Raw genomic sequence first — 23,442 nt, forward strand, 5'->3', positions numbered from 1 at the left:
CTGTGATTTGGCCTTCAGGCCTCGACTAGCCCAGTAATGCATTCTGGGCTCATGAGATGTTTGCATCATTTAAAAAATCTACAAAGTGAGTTATTTGCTTTCTTATTTGACTCGTACAGAGAGACCATCGTGGTGTTCTTGGATATAGTGCCGCTGCCAGTTGTGTGAATCTGGAAAAGAAGAAGGAAAATGTGAAGCCAGTTTACAGGGCTAGAGGAATTTTGTTTCGTTGCCGAGTTAAGTTGGATTAACATCGGCATTATTTCCTTGGCATGAATTTGGCATGAAAGATATTAAGTTCTTAGAGTCTGTACCCTGTTCCTCTCTAAATAAAACGTTGAAGAATTTTGGTACCTGTTTTGATGTGCAGAAAGGGTGGCAGAGCTTCTCTTGGCAGAAAGTTTGCATATTTGATAACCAGTTACTTGGGTCTCTACATGCAGAGGAATGTGAACATCTAGGTGCAGTTTGCCTCGTTGAAAAAAAAAAAAAAGGCTAATTTAGAACCCACTACGGTGTGTGCAGTCTTGAATCTCACACTTAATGAGTAAGAGAGATATATTTATTTGCTGTTTCATTCTTCTTAAGCCCAGAAGGATAGAAGCTGCCACATCTCCTCAAGTGGCCCTGTTCGTGCTTTGCTCTATGGTATGGGAAGTTGCTGGAGACCCTAGTCTCAGGCTTTATCACCATGGTGGTGGTGGGGCCCGCCATTTCCCTGGTTGTACCTCGTGCAGAAGGCAACCTCGAAGTGTAGGAACGCTAGAGCAACCTGAACAGAGAGGCTTCCCATTCACCTCTTCTAAATGTCTGTATGTGTCTCAGAGTTCACAGTCCTAACTGAAAACTGTTAATGGGTGGGTATTCCGCAAAAAAAAAAAAAAAAAATAATGTTCTCACCTCTAAAATCAGCAAGGATGAGCTGTGGCAATTTGGGCCAGCAACAGTCTGGAGGCTGTTTGAACCTGGATTGAAACTGTGGTCACATCTGTCCACGTGGTGCCCTACATCTCAAACCCACAAGGTCTCCAAAAGAACTCCTCATCTCCCACACAGCTCTTAACCCTGGGAAGGGTTCTGTTGCCCGTGCTTTCTTCCGTTTGTCTGTGGATTGAAGACGTACAAGTTCTAGTCTGGGGGACCCTGAAGGGGCAGGTTCATTTGAAAGAGCACAGATCGCATGAATTCTTTACGTTTGCTGTGCTTGTTTGTGTGTACCTTCAAGGTACTTCATTCTTAGTGCTCAGGAATTAGTCGGCTGGAGAGGACCGGGGCATGGAGCCCCTTGTATGCGAATTTTCCTGTTAATTACAAATCTTTATTAGCACCGTTCTGATAACTGGGTGAGATCCGGGCAAAGGAATAACGCTCTATCTTCTGAAAATTGGAATGATGTGGTGGAAAGGACATTGGTAGAAGCTTGAGGGACTGGAGTTGATCCTTTGCCTCCAGAACTTATTACTAGCCATCTGAAGAGGTCTGTGCCCTTGATCAAGTCACTGATCTATCTCTGAACTTAACCCATTTGTAAAAGAAGGTGACACCAACGCCTACCCTCCCGGCTGATTAAGGAGTAAGGGTAGTAGTATCTGTAAGTCTGTTAGCACAGAGCAGGTACTCCGTCAGGTACTCCAGGGGCCCCTTGCCCGCCATCTTCGCCCCAGTGGAGGAATGTGGCCAGCTTTTGTAACTTGAGAACTAAAGACTGGTTGAGATTCATGTGCAGTGATACTGGAAAGACGAAACATTATCCTTCGCACAGAGCGTCTTTGTGCTTGTTTGATGGACTGTACTAAATGAATATGGTGAACCGTCTTATGATGTTTGTGTTACGTTTGAGAGGCAGAAGATAGCTGTGGAAGTATAAACTACATCGGGGAAGAAAATGAAAAGTACTACGTGATGGAAATGTGATTAAATTTGTGATTCTTAAAAGGAATGGAGTTTGGTATGGTCAGATTTTTAAACAATAAAAATTTTGCGTAATGAACTCCAATAATACTAGAAGGAAGTCAACAGAAAAGAAGAACCATTTATTTTAAAATAAAGTATTACTGTGACTGTAATACTTAGGACTTAATAAGAGAGAAAAGTGTGCTATTTACATAGGAAGAAATATATTAGCTGTGAAAATGAACCCAAATTTAATCTGCTATTGCAAACATTTTAAACTAAAATGAAATTAGGTACTATGAAATGCTTAAAAAACTGGTGCCTTTAAGTTTTAACTTTCTAAAGAGCATCCTGCCCTGGCCATAGGAAACATGGTCTTTGTTTTATTTTATTTTCAGCACAACAGTATTCATTGTTTTTGTACCACACCCAGTGCTCCATGCAATCCGTGCCCTCTCTTAATACCCACCACCTGGTTACCCCAACCTCCCACCTGCCCCCCGCCCCTTCAGAACCCTCAGGTTGTTTTTCAGAGTCCATAGTCTCTCATGGTTCACCTCCCCTTCCGATTTCCCCCAACTCCCTTCTCCTCTCTAACTCCCCTTGTCTTCCATGCTATTTGTTATGCTCCACAAATAAGTGAAACCATATGATAATTGACTCTCTCTGCTTGACTTATTTCACTCAGCATAATCTCTTCCAGTCCCGTCCATGTTGCTACAAAAGTTGTTTTATTTTTTAAAGATTTTATTTGACAGAGAGAGTACAAGCAGGGGGAGTGTTGGGCAGAGGGAGAAAGAGAAGCAGACTCCCCACCCAGCAGGATGCCTGCGCAGGACTCTAGGATCATGACCTGAGCTGAAGGCAGATGCTTAATCCACTGAGCCACCCAGGCGTCCCGAAACATGGTCTTTTGGCGATTTGGATAAAATACTGCAGGAAACCGCTTCAGAGGGGAAAAGGATAATTTATGCCAGTGTTTATATCTTATACGAATATTATATATAAAATGTGTTTATAAGTAAATATACATTAACAAAATGGAATAACATAAAGTGATTCAAAATGATAAACCCACACACCAGTAATATCTGGACATAAATGCATGAAATGCAGAAGGAAAATCCTGTTGCAGTCCCTGTTTCAGGGGTATGAGGAAGCACAAGACTGTTGGTTGATGCCTCCGGGACTTGTCAGGGTACTGTAGGGTAGGAAAACAGATGATGCTGAGTAAGTTGTGACTAAATAAGGTAGTTTCCAGTAGTCAGTACTATGAAGAAAAATAAAGCTGCAATAGGATAGAGAGGGATTTTAGGCCTGGGGGCAAGGATGGTAGGGAGGAGGACTGAATGGGTTGAGCCATCAGGGTTATGAAGGAGGCAGCCCAGTGGGGGTGGAGAAGGAGTGTTACAGGTGGAGGGAGCAGCTTAACGGTGTCAGAATAATTAGATGTCTGTTTGGATTATAGGAGAAACTAAGTTACTTTGGAATGGTCTAAATAGCTAGGTTCTATGGTTTAAAAAATTTTATTTTTAGTTATGAGATTATGGCAAAAATACAGAGTTATATAAAACAAACTACATTGTAAACAAGAACCATAAAGCAAATATCCACAGACTCACCACTAGGTTATGAACTAAAATACCTTTAATTCCTTTGTCATTTTCTGTGTGTCTTGCTGTCCTTGGTCCCCAGTGGTAAGTATTGTATGACTTTTGAGGTAATGATTCACTTTTCTATAATTTCGTGACCTGTGTATGAAATTCAAAATATAGTGTAGCTTGTTTTGAACTTTATATGAAAGAGCCATGGGGCGCCTGGGTGGCTCAGTGGGTTAAGCCACTGCCTTCGGCTCAGGTCATGATCTCAGGGTCCTGGGATCGAGCCCCACATCGGGCTCTCTGCTCAGCCGGGAGCCTGCTTTCCCCTCTCTCTCTGCCTGCCTCTCTGCCTACTTGTGATCTCTCTCTCTCTCTGTCACATAAAAAAATTAAAAAAAAAAAAAAAAAAGAGAAAGAGCCATACTGTGTGTATTTTTTTGTGTGTGACTTCTTTCTGTCCAAGTTTTGAGAGTCATCTCTGTTGACATGTGAATTTATAGTTATTTTTACCCTATAGTATATGGGTGTAGTATAATTTTCAGTTCTATGGTTGATTGGTATTTGTTTTTTCCAGTGTTTGGCTATTATTTCCAGTGATTGTTCTGTTACAGATTTTCTAGTATATGTCTGCAAGTGCCCATGTGTTATGAATTTATCTTGGAAATTACTTAGAAGGACAATTTCTGGGTTGTAGGAGATCATCAGATTTACTAGAAAATGTCAAAGTACTTAAATAGTAAGTATTCCAATTTTTATTCTCTCTCTTTTTTTAAGATTTTATTTATTTATGTGACACAAAGAGAGAGAGAATGAGTGACAGCAAGAGCAGGAACACAAGCAGAGAGGTTGAGAGAGGGAGAAGCAGGCTTCCTGCTGAGCAGGGAGACTGGAGCTCCATTCCAGGACCCTGGGAACATGACCTGAGCCGAAGGCAGATGCTTAACGACTGAGCCACCCAGGTGCCCCCCAGTTTTTACTCTTAACCAGCAATATGTAGGGACTTCTATTTTCCCACATAAAGGATTACACTAACACCTGGGCTTGCCAGACTAATTTTTGCCAGTCTGGTGAGTGTTATTGAGGTATTGAGATTTTCATTTTCACTTACTACCGCTAATGAATTTGAGCACCTTTTCATGTGGTTAGAGGCCATTTAGATTTCTTTAAGTTCCTTTTGTGAAGGGCCTATTCAAGTGTTTTGTTCAATTTTTTATTGGAATTTCTGCCTCATTGATTTATAGCTGTTATTTATGCCTCCTGGGTATGTGCTTATCTTCACTCTTTTAATGTCTTAAACATTTTTTTTTAAGATTTTATTTATTTATTTGACAGAGATTACAAGTAGGCAGAGAGGCAGGCAGAGAGAGAGGAGGAAGCAGGCTCCCTGCTGAGCAGAGAGCCCGATGTGGGGCTCGATCCCAGGACTCTGAGATCATGACCTGAGCCGAAGGCAGAGGCTTTAACCCACTGAGCCACCCAGGCGCCCCAATGTCTTAAACATTTTTAAAGTTTAACACAAATTCCATTAATCTTTCTATGTTATCTATGGCTTTGTAACAAATCATTCCCAAACCTAGTGGCTTAAAGAGCAGCCGTTTATTTATTTCAGTCTGGACTCGGCTTGTCTGGATGAGTTCCTGCACAGAGGGCAGGAAAGCTCTGCTTCTGTGGGCTGGCCATCTGACCACGGAGACAGTAAGTGGTGGACTGGGACAGAGGTCTGATGAACCAGTGGGCTAGCTTGGGCTTGTTGACATGGAAGGCAGAGGGTTCCAAGAGAGTTGAGCAGAGGTGTACAAAGTTTCCTGAGGTGGAAGCTCTAAATTAGCACAATGTCACTTTTACTACATCCTGTGGGCCATTAAGACCAGCCTAGATTCAAGGGGTGGGAAGAGAGACTCCCCCAATTGCTGGAGGGGTGGCAGAGTGACATCACAAAGAGCAGTGCCTATATGAAGGGATGGAGAATTTTCTCCATGCTTGTAGTCCATCACAATTTACCTTACGGTGTGTGCTTTTTCCCCATATGCCAAGGGTAAGAAATTACAATCCTGTATTATCCTCTTAAAGTGTTGTGATTTAGCCTTTCACATTTATTTCTTCCGGTCTCTTCTTTATTTTAATGAGAGAGAGGATTTGAGCAGAGCAAGCAAAACATGAACTAGGTAGAGGGAGAAAAAAGTTTCAAAAAGCATGATAGTGAGGGGGTGTTGATAATAGGGGAGGTGATGCATGTGTGTGTGGGCAGGGGGTCTTTGTGCCTTCTGCCCAATTTTGCTAGGAATTTAAAATTGTTATTAAAAATATAGTCTTCTGGAACACCTGGGAGGTTCAGTCAATTGAGCATCTGCCTTGGGCTCGGGTCATGATCCCACAGTCCTGAGATCGAGTCCCATGTTGCGCTCCTTGTGCAGCAGGGAGCTTGCTTCTCCCTCTGCCTGTTCTGCCTGCTGCTCCCCCTGCCTGTGCTCTCTCTCTGACAAATAAATGAATAAAATCTTTAAAAAAAAATACAGTTCTTTAAGAAAAACATTAAGAAACAAAACCAAGCCCTGACAGTAGCTGAAAGAGCTGATGAGCATGACTAGAAAGTTGGAGAAGTGAGAGAAACTGCTGGGGGTCACTGGGGTCACTGGGGGAGCCTTTGTACTTAATGACTGGATGTAAAGAGTTGGGAAAAGATAAAAAAATCAGCGGTTTCTTTTCTTTCTTTCTTTCTTTCTTTTTTTTTTTTTAAAGATTTTATTTATTTATTTGACAGAGATCACAAGTAGGCGGAGAGGCAGGCGGAGAGAGAGAGGGGGGAAGGAGGCTCCCTGCCGAGCAGGGAGCCTGATTCGGGGCTCGATCCCATGACTCTGAGATCATGACCTGAGCCGAAGGCAGAGGCTTAACCCACTGAGCCACCCAGGTGCCCCCAGATAGCATTTTCTAATGTAAAAATAAGAATCTTCTGCTTTTGTTCCTTGTTTAGTCAATGACTAAAATAAAAAAGAAAATTGCTTCTACTATCTCATTAAAAATAGTCCTCCTCAGTGTTTTACATTCTTAGCTTCCCTTTCTTGTCAATATTTATTATTTGCATGAGTACTCTGACCAGCAGTTATGGATTGCATTTTATTTTTTTCAACTTTTCAATTTTCTTGACATGAAACTTCAACACAATGTGGATATTCACAGTATTGAGACAGGAAGTGTAAGGAGTACAGGAGTCACTGAGCAGCTTCTTAGAAAGTGCTTTAGACCAGTGTTAGGATTGTATCCTGGGCAGGGTATGGCTTTGTGCAAATAGTGCCTGAATAGAATCAAGCCTTTGCTATTGCAGTAACTATGTAACTTTGTGTAAATTATTTAGCATCTCTGAGCTTTTGCACCCCATTGTAAAATGAAGGTAATCTTTATTTTGTATATGAGTATTGAATGAGATAAAATTACCTAACATGATCTATGGCCCATAAAATAAATGTTACCCTATTTTAGAAGTAGAGTTTTCCATTTTTAAGGTTTTTTTTCTTTGTATATACTTCCTATTAATTTTTTATTGAGGAATAGTTGTGTTAGTATCAATATAGTGATTCAGTATTTATATACATTATGATGTGATTGCCACAATAAGCCTAGTTACCATCTGTCACCATGCAAAGTCATTACAGTATTATTAACTATATTCCTTATGGTATACTTTACACCCCTGGGTGTTACTTATTTTATAATTGGAAGATTGCACCTCTTAGTTCCCTTCCCTATTTCATCCATCCTCCCCAATCGCCTCCCTTCAAGTGACCATTAGTTTGTTCTCTGCATCAGAGTCTTTTTCTGTTTTGCTTTTTGTTTGATTTGTATTTTTATTCCACATATAAATGAAATAGTGTGATATTTGTCTTTCTCGGACTTATTTCACTTAACATAATGCCCTCTAGTTCTCTCTATGCTGTCGCAAATGGCAAGAGTTCATTCCTTTTTATGGCTAAGTAACATTCCATTGTATATATAAACCATATCTTTATCCACTCATCTATCAATGGACATTAAGGCTGCTTCTGTGTCTTGGCTATGGTAAATGAAACTGCGGTGTCATTTTATACTACTTTTTATTAATCTGCAGTTAAAAAAAAAAGTGAGAACCTACAGGTCTTTTGCAGAATAAATTCTTCCTACCATTTAAGCTTGGCCTTTAGTTACCTCCATGCTGCTGTTTTCTATGAAAACTCTTTGATCCTCCTGGGTTTCTCTGGCTGAAGTTTGCCAGTCAGTTAAGGGCATCTGACTGGCTGACTTTGAGCTTTGATACTTTTATATTTGAAACCTTGGCATCCGGCCAGTTCTCATACAGCCCTGGGAGAACCCGTCAGGTGTGTGTGTTCCTAATCATAGCGTGAACTTTTGAATTGGGCAACTTGTGACCTGAGTGCGCAGCGATAGGGAAAGAGCTTTGGGAAATGGGAACAATGTGGAGCAGTCACATCTCTGAGGAGGAAGAGGGTGGGGGAGGGAGTAAACATTTCTTCAGCACCTGTTCTGTGTCAGAGTCTAGAAGCAAAGACAGAAGCATCCCAGAGCGTGCCAGATTGAGGGCAATGGGCCCCTTGGCAAAGGAATTAGGTTGTGCCTCCTCATAGATTGGGTGGATAGCTCTACAGCTCTGGTGATCTTAGGAGGAATACATTTCTTCTAAATTTGGACTTAAAGCTCAGGTTACCATAAACTTTTTCTTTCTAGGTCTTTCAGCAGCCCAGCGGAAGTTTGCACATTCACTCAGAGACTTTAAATTTGAGTTTATTGGTGATGCAGAGACAGATGATGAACGCTGCATAGGTATGTAAAGGTGAGGTTTATGGTTTGCCTTCCTTTGCTTTGGCCACCAAATAATCATAACTTTCTTTTTATAGATGCTTCCTTACGTGAATTTTCTAATTTTTTGAAGAATCTGGAAGAGCAGAGAGAAATTATGGTGAGTTGTGGGATATAAATTAGTAAATTCAACTTCAAGCAGGGAAAATCTGGGTTTAGAAGTTGGTTCTGGTAGAAGTTTTTTTTTTGTTTTTTTTTTTTTTTTAAAGATTTTATTTATTTATTTGAGAGAGTGAGCAGGGGGAGGAACAGAGGGGGAAACAGACTCCCTGCAGAGTGCGGAGCCTGACTATGACAGTTTGGGGCTCTGTCCCAGGACCCTGAGATAATGACCTGAGCTAAAATCAGAAGTCAGATGTTTAACCAACTGAGCCACCCAGGCGTCCCTCTGGTAGAAGTTTTGATGCATTTATCTCCAGATGAAGTAACACTTAATAGTGGAAAGAGCCCTGGATGACACTTCAGGAGCCTGGATTTCTAGTTTCACAGTGGTGCTGACTGCAGTAAGATCTTGGACAAGTTGCTGGACTTCTAGAACAAGGCTGTTTCTTTATCCATGAAATAGTGGTTTGGACTATAGCAGTGTTTCTAGATTTTTGTTAGCAGTGGAGCCCTTTTGTTGAAATTGAGTCTCAGGCAGAACATTCATGTACCCAGAAGATGAAGGCAGAAAAGCTTATGTAGAGGCAGAGGGACAGCAGAGCAATGTTGGAGCCTGACTTGTACTTCGGCAGATTTTATGTTGTATGATGGAGGAGAATTTGGGCCTGGTAGTCTTCAGAATCCCACTTTGCCTTGAGATTTGTGATCATGGTAGTTCATCATACTAGCTGCTCTCCACATGCCTGGTGCTATGCTGAGTGCACTGAGGGGGTGATTTCATTTAACAAACACTCAGCAATGGATTTGGAGGGTATTGAATCATATTTTCTCACCATTCTTAAAAGCATCCCTCCTAATATCTGTTATTCAATAAAGATTCATAGTCGAATTGCCCCCGGATTATTATATACTATCTATTCTCACTGGTGTTTAGACTTTAAAAAGTGACGACTATTTTTTCTATGTCCTTGAGAATGAGTACTAGCTAGAATTATGTTCAAGTGTAAGTGTATGAGTAGGTTCAGATGTGGTTGTAATAATAATACTGATTGTGATAGCCAAGATAGCCTTCACTCTGACTGGTACTGGTTTAAGCTGTGAACTTAGTATTTCATCTAATCCTTGAGTAAACCCTGGATATAGATTCTGTTATTGCCTCTGTTTTGTCATTGAGGAAACTGAAGGGTCGTGCCTTGCCCAAGATCACAGGGCAGCTGAGGAGTAGAGACAGGCACTCTGAACCACCCGCCATTTTGGCCAGCTTCCTAGTTGTTACGGTAATTAATCTTGCCGGGGGTGATGGTGGTGGTGGTGGTATTTCTGTCTGGTTGAGTGGCAGGAGAGGAAGAAGTAGTGGGAGAGTATTGGTTTTTTATTTAAAAGTGATGGGGAGGGGCACCTGGGTGGTTCAGTGGGTTAGGCCTCTGCCTTCAGCTCAGGTCATGATCTCAGGGTCCTGGGATTGAGCCTGGCATCAGGCTCTCAGCTCAGCAGGGAGCCTGCTTTCCCCTCCCTTTCTGTCTACTTGTGATCTCGGTCTGTCAAATAAATAAATAAAATCTTTAAAAAAAAATAAAAGTGACGGGGACATATGGCCTCTAAAAGCCTCAGTATAATTTGCACTGTACCTTACTTCCTGACATAATGTCCATATATGGTAAATATTGTAGAGGGCAGGCGAAGGTACTGTGGTCCTGTTAGGTTTTTCGGGGACAAACTGACCTATTCAGTGATTATTTGTGTGATCCTGAGTCATTGATTTTTAGCATTTTAGGAAAGTCTAAATGTGATAGTGAATAAAAATTGTGCTGTGACATTACCTGTCTACAACACAGAGTGGGTGTGTTCTTAGTTTATGTGCATAGGTATCAGCTTTTTTGTTCTCAGCCCTCCTTGATACTTAATTGTTCTTTTGGGATCCTCAGCATTCTGCACATGCACATTTGATCAGCTTCTGTGTTCCAGTTACTGTTTAGAATCTGAGCACACAGAGGCAAACTGAGCAAGGTCCCTCATGGGAGTTGCATCCTGGGAAGGGGAGGTGATAAATAAGCATATAATATAGGTCAGGCAGTGGTAAGTCCTACAGAACGAAATAATGTAGGGTTAGTAGTCAGAGTCAGAGAGTGGGACGGGGTGCTATTTTTATCTGCGGTGGTGAGGGGAGGCCTCTACTGCCGAGAACTGTGAGAGGCATCCCGGCATTAAAGGGAAGAGGGTTCTGGGAAGACTGGTGCCGGACTTTAGCTCCACTGAAATACTGTGTGACTACTTCCTGTCTTGATGTTCTGTTTTTGTCTCATGTTCCTTGAGATGAACGTGGTCTTAGCTCCAGGCTGTCTGATCTCTATCAGACAGCATGGTTCTCAGAGCTATTCGTAGCTGGAATCTTGACTTAGTCTTCACCTATGATGGGGGTTGATAGGGTCTCTTAGATAGGGTGAGGATGGTGGGGCTGGGTTTCCAGTACAGGGTAGAAGTAGGAATAGGATGTTGTCTGCACAAGGTCATGGACCTCAGGGAGGGATGGGACAGTATGTTACAACCCATTTGGGGGAACAGCAACTCTTGCTGCATAGCCCGAAACTCTTCAAAGCCAGAAAGCATTTTGGGGTGTGGGGGTGGGAGGGAGAAGCTATGACCAACCATAGAATTAAAAAGACACCTAATGCCTTTTTATTTCTTTTTTTCTTAAGCTTTTCAGTTTGGAAATTTTTGAGCATGCATGAAAAGTAGAGAGAAAAATATAATTAAACTATGTGTGCTCAATATTCAGCTTCAATTGGTTGCCACACAACCAATCTTATTTCTCCTATATGTCTTACTCCCTGTCCCAGTGAGTTTGACAGAAATCCCATTATCCTGTCGTTTCATCCATAAATACTCTACTACAGAGCTCTGAAAGGTAATTCTTTTTGCTCCATCGTACCCTTGACACACTTAAAGACAAGCAGTTAATTTCTTAATATTACAAAGAATTAGGTTGTATTCAGATTTTTCTGATACTCATTTACATCCTCCTTTAGCAGTTGGTTTGTTTGAATATGCCTCCAAACACATTGCATTTGATTGATAAGTTTCTTTATTTTTCAAAGATTTTATTAATTTGAGAGAGAGAGACAGAAAAGAACGAGTGAGGAGTGGGGAATGGCAGAGGGAGAGGAAGAAGCAGACTCCCCACTGAGCAGGGAGCCAAACGCTGTCTGGATCCCAGGACTCTGAGATCATGACCAGAGCCAACGGCAGATTCTTAACTGCCTGAGCCACCCAGGTGCCCCTTGATTGATAAGTTTCTAAGTCTCTCTTAAATCTGTAAGTTTTTCTTCCTCCTTTTTTCCTTTGAAAAGGATTCCTGATATTTTTAAATTCACTTTAAAATACCTTTAAAATAGTACTACTTCCTAAGTTATGGGTTAATAACAAAATAGTAAAAACAAAAGAGTTTGATATTTAACCCATATTGCTGTTCTTTCGGTGTTTCTGTCTAATCTTGATCATCAGGTGTTACTTTTTCTAACCAAGAAAATTGCATAGAGTCATGGCTACCTTTGTTTTGTTTTAAATAGCTTTGAACACTTAGTAAAGAAAACTTGATGGTTTATTAGACACTAGCCTTAAACTTTGAATAAGATACCTCTGTCAGGAAGTGTTCAGTGTGGCTTTGGAGAATAGCTGGTAAAAGTGAATTAAAATCTATTCCACTAAGGGGCACCTGGGTGGTTCAGTTAGTTAAGCATCCAAAGTACTCTTGGTTTCTGCTCAGATCCTGATCTCAGGGTCATGAGATTGAGCCCTGCATCAGGCTCTGCACTCCCATGCTCTCTCTCTCTTAAATACATCTTTTTAAAATTATGTATTTATTTATCCTCTTAAACCTTAAAAAAACCCCTCTATTCTACTAAGTGTGATAACACAGGTATAGATGGGGTTGCATGAAGTGGAGAAGAGCTAAGTCTGTGCTTGTTAGGAAGGACTTTGTAGAAGAAGTTGTGTTTGAGCTGGAGTTTGTGGAGCAGAGACAACAGAGGAGGGCCTTCGTATGGTTTAAGAAGTTCATACCTCCCCAACATGTGACAAAGAGATGAGGAAGGTCTTTAAGTAGTTAAATGGGAGCCAGTGTATTGTGAGAACTTTTAAAAAACTCTTGTTTTACTTAAAATTACTACACATAGGGGTGCCTGGGTGGCTCAGTTGGTTAGGCATCTGACCCTTGATCTCAGCTCGGGTCTTGATCTTAAGGGTCATGAGTTCAAGCCCCACATTGGGTTCTATGCTGTGTGGAGGCTACTTTAAAAAATGGATAAAGAGTACTATGGTTATCAGTACTATCATTACAGTACCTCATTTTCATCTTTTATGTGACATAATGAAAAACCTACATTAAACACATGTTAAAGTTATTTCACACCAGCAGTACAGAGCCACATATTAAAAAAGGAATGCAAAATGACAGCTGTAAAATAGAGGTAGAAACATTCTAAAATTGGTTCCAAGATTTAACAAAATCTTAGTGGTCACTTAATCTTTAAAAGCAATCAGGGGCACCTGGGTGATTCAGTTGGCTAAGTGTCCGATTCTTGACCTCAGCTCGGGTCTTGGTCTCCGGTTGTGAGTTCAGGCCCCACCTTGGGTTCCATGCTGAGCATGGAGCCTACTTTAAAACAAAAACAAAAACAGGTAGTATTTTCTGAAGTCATAAATTAAATGATGTTGTACCATAATAATTAGACATTCATAATTAAGACTGAGTCATTGAAATGTGAAAAGATATTTTAAATCTAGTGTTTTAGAAGGCAAAGGCCAAGGTCAGAAAACTTTATAAAGCTTTCCATTTCTTAAATAAATGTTAAAATAGGACGCTTGGCTTTAGGAATAAAGTCATCAGACTAGAAGCTCAACAATAAGAAAGAAGTTCTTCTTTGTTGGTTTTGAGCCACCCCCCGACCCCCGCACGTGAGACTGATCTTTATCCCTCAGTAGGCTTAGATATAAATAGTTCAACAAATACCGTGTGTCTACTACATGCCAAACACTGTGCCAGGTGCTTTAAAGACAAGGGCATAGTTCCTACCTTCATGTGGTTAGCTGTCCATTGGGAGAGACTGCTCAAAGCATGCTATGTGGTAACAGAGTTATCGGGGAATTCGGGGAAGGCATGTTGGGGACACCATTTCATACCTGAGTTGACAGAGTTGGGACCTATCCAAGTAAGAAAAGATAGAAGTGAAGCACTAGTTTCTTCCCTGTGAGGAAAACCGATAGAATTTGGGAAACAGGGAGGCATCTGTTTGCATATTTCCCACCGGTGTCTGGCTCTGTGGCTATTAAAGCCAATTTTGTTGGGGAGGGAACTGGAAAGAAGGCCAGTCTGGAAGTCAGAGTGTTTCCCCCCAGCCCCTGCATGTAAGTCCAATTTCTGTGAATGGATGTGTCATGCCCCTTAAAAGGCCAATATTGAGTTTTTCAGGGTAGTGTTTTCAAGTGAGTAGTTTTTACTGATAATTTTCCTAGCCTTGACTGTGTAAGTGAGTAACCTGACTTGGGGAGCTTGGTACTATTTGTGGCCAGAATTGCTGAGCTCACTTCTGTGCGTGTTCTCCAAGGAAAGTACTGTGTGTTTCACAGCCAGAATTCTGGAGATGTTCTCTCTGGCATGGCGGGACATGGTGTCCTTATCTGAGGTGGGCAACTGTCCAAGAATTTAAGGACTTTGAAAATAGTGCCACAGGGTGTGTGATGCTCTTCTAAAAGCCCTTCATGCTGTATTTACTTCTCTACATGGGTTCTTTGATCATAATTTTTTGTTTCTGTCCTTTTCCTAAACATGTTTCTGAGGATTGAGGAAAATCAGGACAGTTGTGAAAGGCCCAGGGGTTGAGGAAATCTTCAGGGAAGAGGGGATGCCTGGAGAGAGAAGGCAGAGCTTGCCAGATGGTGCACAAAAGGCACTTGCCTCTCGTCCCGAGGGGGCTGGGCGCCTGCTGGGCTGCCAAGCAGGGTGAAGTGCCAATAGCGTCTTATGCACCAGCTGCATCCCTTTTCCTCCTTGAGCAAGATGACCCTGTTTGCTGTTAGGAATTTTGGTGTTACTTAATCTGTCTTTAGCATTACTTACGAGTTCTTGAAATGTGGTAAGTATCTCAGGCATTACATGCCATTGGGAAGATTGTGTCTTTAGTTTTATCTTATTTTTATAGTACATCAGATCTATTTTAAACAGTTCTTTTATGTACTCTTTAGGCTTTTGAGACCTCCTCTTCCTTTTTTCTCTCTCCCATGTTTTTCTACACCACAAATTTCACTCTTGTGAAAAGTAAGGTAGGGAACACTTTCTGGGTGATTATGTCCCCTTAAAGAAGGCTCTGGGCTGAAATGTACCGAAGGCTTTCGTTAATCGTTTCGGCGGTTCCAGGCAAGACACACTGGCATGTTTCCTCAGCACTTGCCTACTTCTTTCCCTCCTTTCTCATCGTTCTTTCATTGTTTCAAGTGTCTCACAGAGTGATGTGTTTAAGTGATTTCTGTATCTTTTAGGGTTTTTGATACAGATTTTTGCTCCAAACTTCCTATTTTCTTTTTTCAAAAATGTGTCACGATATTGTTAAAATAACAGGTCGGTAAAAATGAACTTTTGGGGAGCAATTTTCATGCTGTCCTTTCATCAGTACACTCTAGGGCAGTGGTTCACAAGGCATGCTGGACAGGCTACCTCCGGGGCCCCATCCTAGACCTACTGAATCAGGAGCTCTGGGGTGCAGCCCCTCAGAGTGTGCTTCAAAAAGCCCTCCAGGTTATTGTGAAGCATGCTTAAATTGGAACCACTGGCTCAGGGTGCCAGTGAAATCTCCCCTGGCATTCCTAACCTTGGAGCTAGAGCAGTCTGAAAGTTGGAAACGCTGTAAATTGCTTTTTGATGACTTTCTCTTTACCAGGAGGTTAAACTAGACTTTAGAAACCTAAGCTTGGGGTGCCTGGGTGGCTAAGTGGGTTGAGCCTCTGCCTTTGGCTCAGGTCATGGTCTCCGGGTCCTGGGATTGAGCCCCGCTTCAGGCTCTCTGCTCGGTGGGGAGCCTGCTTCCCCCTACCCCTCTGTCTGCCTCTCTTCCTACTTGTGACTTCTCTCTCTATCAAATACACAAATAAAATCTTTAAAAAAATAAAAAACAGAACCAAAAAAACCCTAAGCTTTCGAGTGTCGTTTCCAAAGAATTTTGAACTATATCTAGTTTAATTTCATATAACAGGTTTCTGCTGTTAGGAATTTCAGTGTTACTTAATTTGTGTTTAGCATTACTTATGAGTTCTTGTAATGTGGTAAGTACCTAAGGCATCATATGCCATTGGAAAAATTGTACCTTTAGTTTCATCTGATTAAAAATGTTATATTTTATGTGGTACATCAAACCTGTTTTAATCAATTCTTTTACTTAAAGTGACTTTTTTTTTGCATGAAGTTCTTTTTTTTTATTTTATTTTTTTTTTTAAAGATTTTATTTATTTATTTGACAGAGAGAGATCACAAGTAGACGGAGAGGCAGGCAGAGAGAGAGAGAGAGAGAGAGGGAAGCAGGCTTCTTGCTGAGCAGAGAGCCCGATGTGGGACTCGATCCCGGGACCCTGAGATCATGACCTGAGCCGAGGGCAGCGGCTTAACCCACTGAGACACCCAGGCGCCCTTGCATGAAGTTCTGATGGAAAGCATCTTCAGATGGGGAAAAATCCATCTTGAACTTATTTGTGAAAACTTTTCTCAGTTTAGTTGAAAAGTTGTCAATGACCTAACTTTATGAAGAATTTCACTCCTTGGAACTGACCCTTACAATTTGACAACATCATTTTTTTTTTTTTTTTCATATAAATCTCCCCCCCCCATCCCCGGAAAATCACTATAATTCAGTCAGATGCAGATGCCATTGTGAAACCTGTTTTCTAGGAAGATAGCTTTTGCCAGTTGGATTTTGACGAACCTAGAATCTTATAGAGGTTATAGTCTGAACTAACTCAAATCAGAATTCTAAAGTGAGTGAGGATATTTTAAGAGGATTGGGCTCCTTCGTGGACCCCTTTCCGTGGAAGGCCTTGCTCATGACTCGGTGTCCTATCTTGGTGACTCAGAGTCATCTGTGGTTTCGAAGCCTTGTCATCATCAGCTTCTACTTCCCTATTGAAACTTATGTTTCTTATATTTTATGTCCTTGGGCTCACTCTCTGCTTCTGAGGAATCAGCTCTTCTGATAAACCAGTTACTACTGACATGAAAGAGCAAAGAGGACACACGGACTCCCCCTCATTCCCCCTCCCCCCACCAACCTCACACACACACCAGCAACAGACACCAGAATATGACCAGCCCACTCATTTCATTGTCTTATGGAGAGGAGTGTGGTTCCATTAGTGGGAATTAAGTTCAGCTGAATCTACAGTTTCGTGAGAGACATATTTTTGTCAGATCCAGTTATGAAGTACTCAAAAGTATGGCCTTGGCTCCTAAAACAAAGAGCTGAGAGAGCACTTAGGGAATCTTTTAACCTTTTTATTTACTGAAAGAAAAAGAAGGGGAACTGGAACTCAGTGAGATGGGGTGATTTGATCCATATCACTTCACAAAACGAGTTGGTGACAGTGATGAAAAGAGAATCTCCTATCCCCTGGCAGCCCAAGGGCATTGTTCTTTGCCTTTAGCCCCTGGTAAGATTTACCAATCTGGTAAGATTTTCCTCTTCCTTTAAACATGGGTGAAATGGAAATGTATCCTTATAGCTGCCATCGATAAGGCAGCAGTCTTGAAGAAATGTGAATTTTGTTATTTCTCCTGTCCTGTTTGGACATGTGTAAACCACCCCCTCTGCCAACATTTCAATCAACAAACCACTTGACCACTTAAGAAATATGAATTCTGTTTGAAAACTTTTCAAGGCCTTTTAGTTAGGTCAAAGAAGTGCCAGCATCAGTAAATACCTAAAGAGTAGGTGCTATCATCTCGGTAGAAGGTCCTGGGACCCATACCATAGTGGAGCAGCCCTTTAAGAAGTAATGTATCTCCAATATTCTTGATGGCACAGAGGAGAAAAAATGTGTGGGCAAAACTTGCTACTGGTGACAGAGATGAAAAGTGATTCAGAAGAGCTGGAATCTAAAGAAGTTTTAGAAATATCTTAGATAAATTTTGATTCTTTTTTTAATGTATGCATGAAAGGGACACATGATATAAATCTACCAAAGAGCTCTTTCAATAAATGTCAAGGTTCTGAGTATTCAATTTTAGTCAAGATTTCATTAGCAGTATTTTTTCCATGATAGTATATGAAAAGGAGAAAAGTATATGAAATGTGTATTTCACAATAGTATATGAAAAATACTGTCAATATTATTATTATTATTATTTTATTTTTTGAGAGAGAGAAAGTGCTTGTGAGTGGGGGGAGGTGCAGAGGGTAAAGGAGAGAAAGAATTGTAAGTAGGCTCCATGTCCAACCCAGAGCCTGACATGGGGCTCAATTTCACAACCTTGAGATCATGACCTGAGCCAAAATCAAGAGTTGGATGCTTAACTGACTGAGCCACCCAGGTGCTGCTGGAGTGTCTTGTTATTAGTGTCATGTTGGATTGAATGAAATATAGAAATTCCTTGGTGATGGGGATTACGAGAGGCCCAGGGCTATACCAGTGGCCATGATAGTGTAGTGGAAAGAATATGGACTTTAGGGGCAATGGCAGACAGGCACCTCTCAGTTCTACCACTGCAGGGAGTCGAAGGGACCATTGGGCCCAGGGGCTATATGGTTCCATCACTGCATTAGAATGAAAGCCATGCCTCCCACATGCTGCCCCCAGTCGGTGACCGAGACAGCAGGGGTACAAAAGCAGCTCATTCCTGGGGACCCTGGAGTCCTCTGACAGGAAGCCTTGGCTCAGGACTCCCCAATGACCTTGCTGAACCTTCCCTAGAACTGCCCTGCAGTCTAGCCTGTGTCCTTGCAATCATCTGACCTTCCTTCCCTCCCTGTCTCCTTCCCCTGGGGTCAGACCAGCATCACTGTCTGACAGCTCTTCAGCCTCCCCATGTTCTCTCACAGATGTTTCCCCTAATACATTTCTGGCATTTTTCATCTGGTTGTGATGTCTGCTTCTTAGGGGATGTGGTTTAATACAGAAACAGATGGTTTTGAATGGAGATAATGTGTAGAGGAGCCTCAGCACAGGTATTCATGGTTCCTATTGTCACCATCAGCAGGGAGTATTGAATTTCTGTAGAAACTCTATTCTTCACGTTATCTAAATTTGTAGGCGAATCCTACCTCATTTGTACAATAAATATTTTTGAATGCTTGTTAGGAGCTGGGTGGTGTCCTAGCACCTGAGGATGCAGTGAGATGTTAGGTCCTTGTGGAGATGAGGCCCTCAGCTGCTGACTGCTTAGTGGAGAACGAGAGAGCCTTTCTGCTTCCCGCACTCCTTTTCTGTCTCGGCCACTCCCACAGCCCAGGCACAGAAGGGCTGGTGATGAGTCTCTTTGCCATTGACCAAAGGTTTAGGCGTTCTTTTCTGAACAGTTCTTTTCCCCTCCTTCTCTCTGTCTTTCTCATATTTCCTTCATTCAATCATTTATGGCCTGATTTACGAGATTCCTTTAGGAGCTATGCCTCTGATTTACACTGTTCACTTCAGAAATTAAAATATTCTCTGGAGGCCCCTGGGTGACTCAGTCCATTAAGTGTCCATCTTTGGCTCAGGTCATGATCCTGGGGTCCTGGGATCAAGCCTGCATCAGGCTCCCTACTCAGTGGGGAGTCTGCTTCTCCCACTCTGCTCCCTCTGCTTGCGCTCTCTCTCTTACTCTTTCTCTGTCAAATAAATAAATCTTTTTTTTTTTTAAGATTTTATTTATTTATTTGACAGAGATCACAAGTAGGTAGAGAGAGAGAGGGAAGCTGGCTCCCCACTGAGCAGAGAGCCCGACGCAGGGCTCGATCCCAGGACCCCAAGATCATGATCTGATCCGAAGACCGAGGCTTTAACCCACTGAGCCACCCAGGCACCCCTAAATAAAGTCTTTTAAAAAAAATGAAATGTTCTCTTTTTTAAAGCTAAAAAATAAAATTTTTAATTCTCTTGTGATACTTTTGCAGCTTTCTGTCAGTCTCCTCTTTCCCTCACTTTTGTGGAGTTTTATTGTTTCTCAGATTGTTCTAGCTGGGTATTTATTAAAAAAAAAAAAAAAAAAAAAGAAGCTACAACCTTATTGTCCCTCATGCACAGAGGGAAAGATCAAGGTTAAATCTCTTATTTAATGTCCTTATTAGGTTAATTTATTCATAATATACCCAATCTTTGAAGATTCTCAGTTTTTCTTAAGAATAATAAAAAAAACTTTGTTGTTAGAGTCTATTTGATTTAAATAATTGGAGTAAAATTGCAACCTTTAATGAATGGCTTTCAAAATTGATGGAAGGCTTCCTTTTTATTTTTCCTTTCAAATAAACAGGAAGATATTTGTTTGTAGAAAAGAGACATTAAGGGAAGCTTAAACTTTTGTGATGTAATGGCTTCACTTTTTTGAGGGCAAGATTATGGCCAAATATTCAGGGAATTAAGCCAGAGAGAAGAAATTGTCAGAACCTCAGCTCAAATCCTCTGGTTTTGTTAGGCTCTGTTTAGAGTTCAGGACTGAAAGTAGTCAAAAACTCTAGCAACTTTTTATTCTTGGACTTTCGGAAAGCAAAGATGTGGTGACTGATCTGGTGAAATTAGAATGTATATTTTATTAATTATAATTTCTAGCCTGTTAAATGGGACTGCTGTGGCTTAAAAGAATCCGACATTCAAGAAACTATTTCCCAATAATTGGTTCTTAATTTTCAGGTTTAAACTCTATAGAATTAATTTATTGCACCTCTGTACCTATGTCCCAGTTAGACCTTCGTATGTGGGTTTGTTAAGATTCTCACCAAGTTGAGCTGGTAATTTGAGCTACCACTGCTCTAAAATTTAATTTTGTTTTTATGTTAATTTTTTTCCACCAGAAGGATTAGCTTAGCTTGAGCTGTGCTCATAAATAAAATAACATCCAGGGATTTGTTTGGAAGTTAAAATTGCTTCTAGTGTGGCATTCCCCCCCCTCCCTTTTTTTTTAACACTTAACTGTGTTAAGTAGGTAGAGCAAGTGTTATTCTTTTTTTAAAGTTGAGAATATTCAGGTAACAAAAGAGAATTGCTTTTTTCTCTGGTCTAAAACCAGAACTGTTGGTTAGGACCAAGCCCAAATGAGAGAATATTGGCCTCTTGTCACTGTGACAAGGCTCTCTTAGCACGACCAATTAAATGTTTTCATTTCTTCTTAGCATCAGAGTCTTTTACCTTCTTTCTCTATTATTTTAGCTACTAGAAAAATAGGAGGACTTTATTGTGCATTTTAATTTTCCTATTAGGACCCAAGTCTAGGTTAATGGGGGAAGGCTCAGGCCAGGGAGAGACTGGCTAGATGGAGAAAAAGAGAGACTGCAAAGGATGAGTGTGGATGGGGAGTAATCTAATTCATCAAAAACGATCTGGTTTAATCAGGTTAAAAAATTTATTTAAGAATTGAAGTGATGGGGGCGCCAGCGTGGCTCAGCGGGTTAAAGCCTCTGCCTTCGGCTCAGGTCATGATCCCAGGGTCCTGGGATCAAGCCCCACATCAGGCTCTCTGCTCAGCAGGGAGCCTGCTTCCCTTCCTCTCTCTCTGTCTGTCTCTCTGCCTACTTATGATCTCTGTCTGTCCAATAAATAAAATCTTAAAAAAAAAAAAGAATTGAAGTGATAGTGCTGCATTTTTTTTTTTAAAGATTTTATTTATTTATTGGACAGACAGAGATCACAAGTAGGCAGAGAAGCAGGCAGAGAGAGAGGAGGAAGCAGGCTCCCTTCTGAGCAGAGAGCCCGATGCGGGGCTCGATCCCAGAACCCTGGGATCATGACCTGGGCTGAAGGCAGAGGCTTTAACCCTCTGAGCCACCCAGGCGCCCCATAGAGTGCTGCATTTTGACAGTTGTTGAAAGGTCTGCAATTTAAACAAATGTTAATGCTCTGTTAGTCTAGATTTTCAGTTGCAAGGTCTAAGTCTTCTGACAGAATGGGAATTAATTTAAAGAATACTTGGTAGTGCGCCTGGGTGGCTCAGTCAGTTAAGCATCTGTCTTCAGCTCAGGTCATGATCCCAGGGTCCTGGGATTGAGCCCCGTATCCGGCTCCCTGCTCCTTGGAGAGCCTGCCTTCCTCTCCCTCCCTCCCTCCCTCTCTCTCTCTCTCTCTCTCTCTCTCATGAATAAATAAATAAAATCTTAAAAAATCATACTTGGTAGCTTGCAGGATCTTTATCTGGTTCTGGGAACCAGGAATGATGGCTGGAGTTGCACTTGCAGAACCCAGTTTGGAGAAGAACGTCAGTACTATTTGCTGCAGGGTGTGCACAACATGGCATGTCCCAACAGCACCGCTGCCCCTGCTGGTGATTGTGGAGCAGCTCCTTCTGGAAATGATGGCGCTGCCACCCAGCAGAATCTCTGGTCACTAGTTTCTTGAAGCTCTAGCTTCCGAATTCAAGTCGGGGGTGGGAGCATCTCATTAGTGGAACTCTGGCCAAGTCCCACGACCTTACTACCAGGTAGCTGGGAAAACAAGTGTCTGTCATTTCCAGCTTTTATAGTGGAAGGTGGACTGTTCCTCATTTGGTAGAATTCTCAAACATAGGAAGGTGTTTTAAGTGTTGTGTATCCCAAAGGGCAGATATGCACTACTTATAATGTTTATGTCTGATTGTATGGCAACACCGTTTTCCTGTGAGAAGATTAAACAAAAAATGTTTTGGGATGGCTCAAATGGACACACTTGTAGATATGCCTATGTTTGTCTACTAGATAATCATATGCCTACTTTCATGTAGTTGATTAAATATGTGGCAGTATTTTAAAATCAAATTTTCAAAAACATTTATTTATTTGTCAGAGAGAAAGTGTGCACATGTGCACACATGAGTAGGGGGAGGGGCAAAGGGAGAAGCAGGGAGTCCGACACAGGGCTCTATCCCAGGACCCTGGGATCATGACCTGAGCAGAAGGTGACTGAGCCACCCAGGTGTCCCTAAAATCAAATTATTGATGTATACTTTAGAATTTTTTTCCCCACTTCATAAAAAAGTTATTCCAAGTCTTGATCCCTTTTATGTTAGTATGTTTATCATTGATATACTCGGATTTTTTTTCGGCATACCTATCCAGAGTATTTCATGGCCACATTTGTCTGAGTTCTTTGAGATATGGCACCTTTAAAAAAATCCCTTTCTGATGCTTTCATTGGACATTTTATCTTAAGCTACAGGTGCTCATCTGTAGCACATTTGGACAGTCTCTTTTACAGATTTTGTAATACAGATGTATTTTCATGACTTAATCACTCTTCTTTCTTTTAAAGTGATCTTTACAAAAGCACGGAACTCTTAAAATTTGAGGTTTTCTCCAGAATAACTACATCTCTTAAATTTCTTAGCTTCCTCTTGTTTTTGTGACCCAGACACTTTTGTGATCTGAAACTAGGTGTGGTGGTGGGGTGAGGGGGTTAAGGCTAAGATTCCTCTAATAGTTCTTTGTTGATCAAAATAATGGAAAGGACACTCTTTAAGGAGACCGTAAGAATTCTTTTATAGGGTTAAGTCCCTTTTTCCCTGAGAGACAATTTTGGGAATAATGTTTCTTACGTTCAGATATATATATAATAGTTCCTTGACACCCTTTCTTGAGGTTCTGTTTCAAGAAGAAAGTAAGAAACGTATCTTTGATACACGGTTCTTTGCTGCTATTCTTGATATGGGAGTTGGTAAGTAGAGTTTTCCCTTTATTGAAATGGGAAGTATCTGGAAGGTCATGGGAGAAAATAGTGGAAATTCTCCTTTGCTCTCAGATTATGCATTCCTCTGGGGTCAAGAACACTTGGAATCCAGGCTTAAAATAACAAGGGCCAT

At 41.3% G+C, this 23,442-nt stretch overlaps 1 protein-coding gene across 3 annotated transcripts in view; it reads left to right on the forward strand.

Annotated features, from left to right (window-relative positions):
• ARHGAP10 (Rho GTPase activating protein 10) overlaps nucleotides 1-23,442 on the forward strand; it is a 317,730-nt gene that overhangs the window by 76,702 nt on the left and 217,586 nt on the right. For 2 of the 3 annotated variants that reach the window (XM_047717603.1, XM_047717602.1), the window contains exons 2-3: nucleotides 8,214-8,309; nucleotides 8,384-8,445. In XM_047717603.1, the coding sequence (XP_047573559.1) occupies nucleotides 8,214-8,309; nucleotides 8,384-8,445 (158 nt within the window). Of the gene's footprint in view, nucleotides 1-8,213; nucleotides 8,310-8,383; nucleotides 8,446-22,432; nucleotides 22,438-23,442 lie in introns of those variants that run through there. The other variant, XM_047717604.1, reaches the window with a different exon arrangement.

This window comes from Lutra lutra, chromosome 2 (genome assembly GCF_902655055.1).
Source record: "Lutra lutra chromosome 2, mLutLut1.2, whole genome shotgun sequence".
Taxonomy (NCBI): Eukaryota; Metazoa; Chordata; class Mammalia; order Carnivora; family Mustelidae; genus Lutra; species Lutra lutra.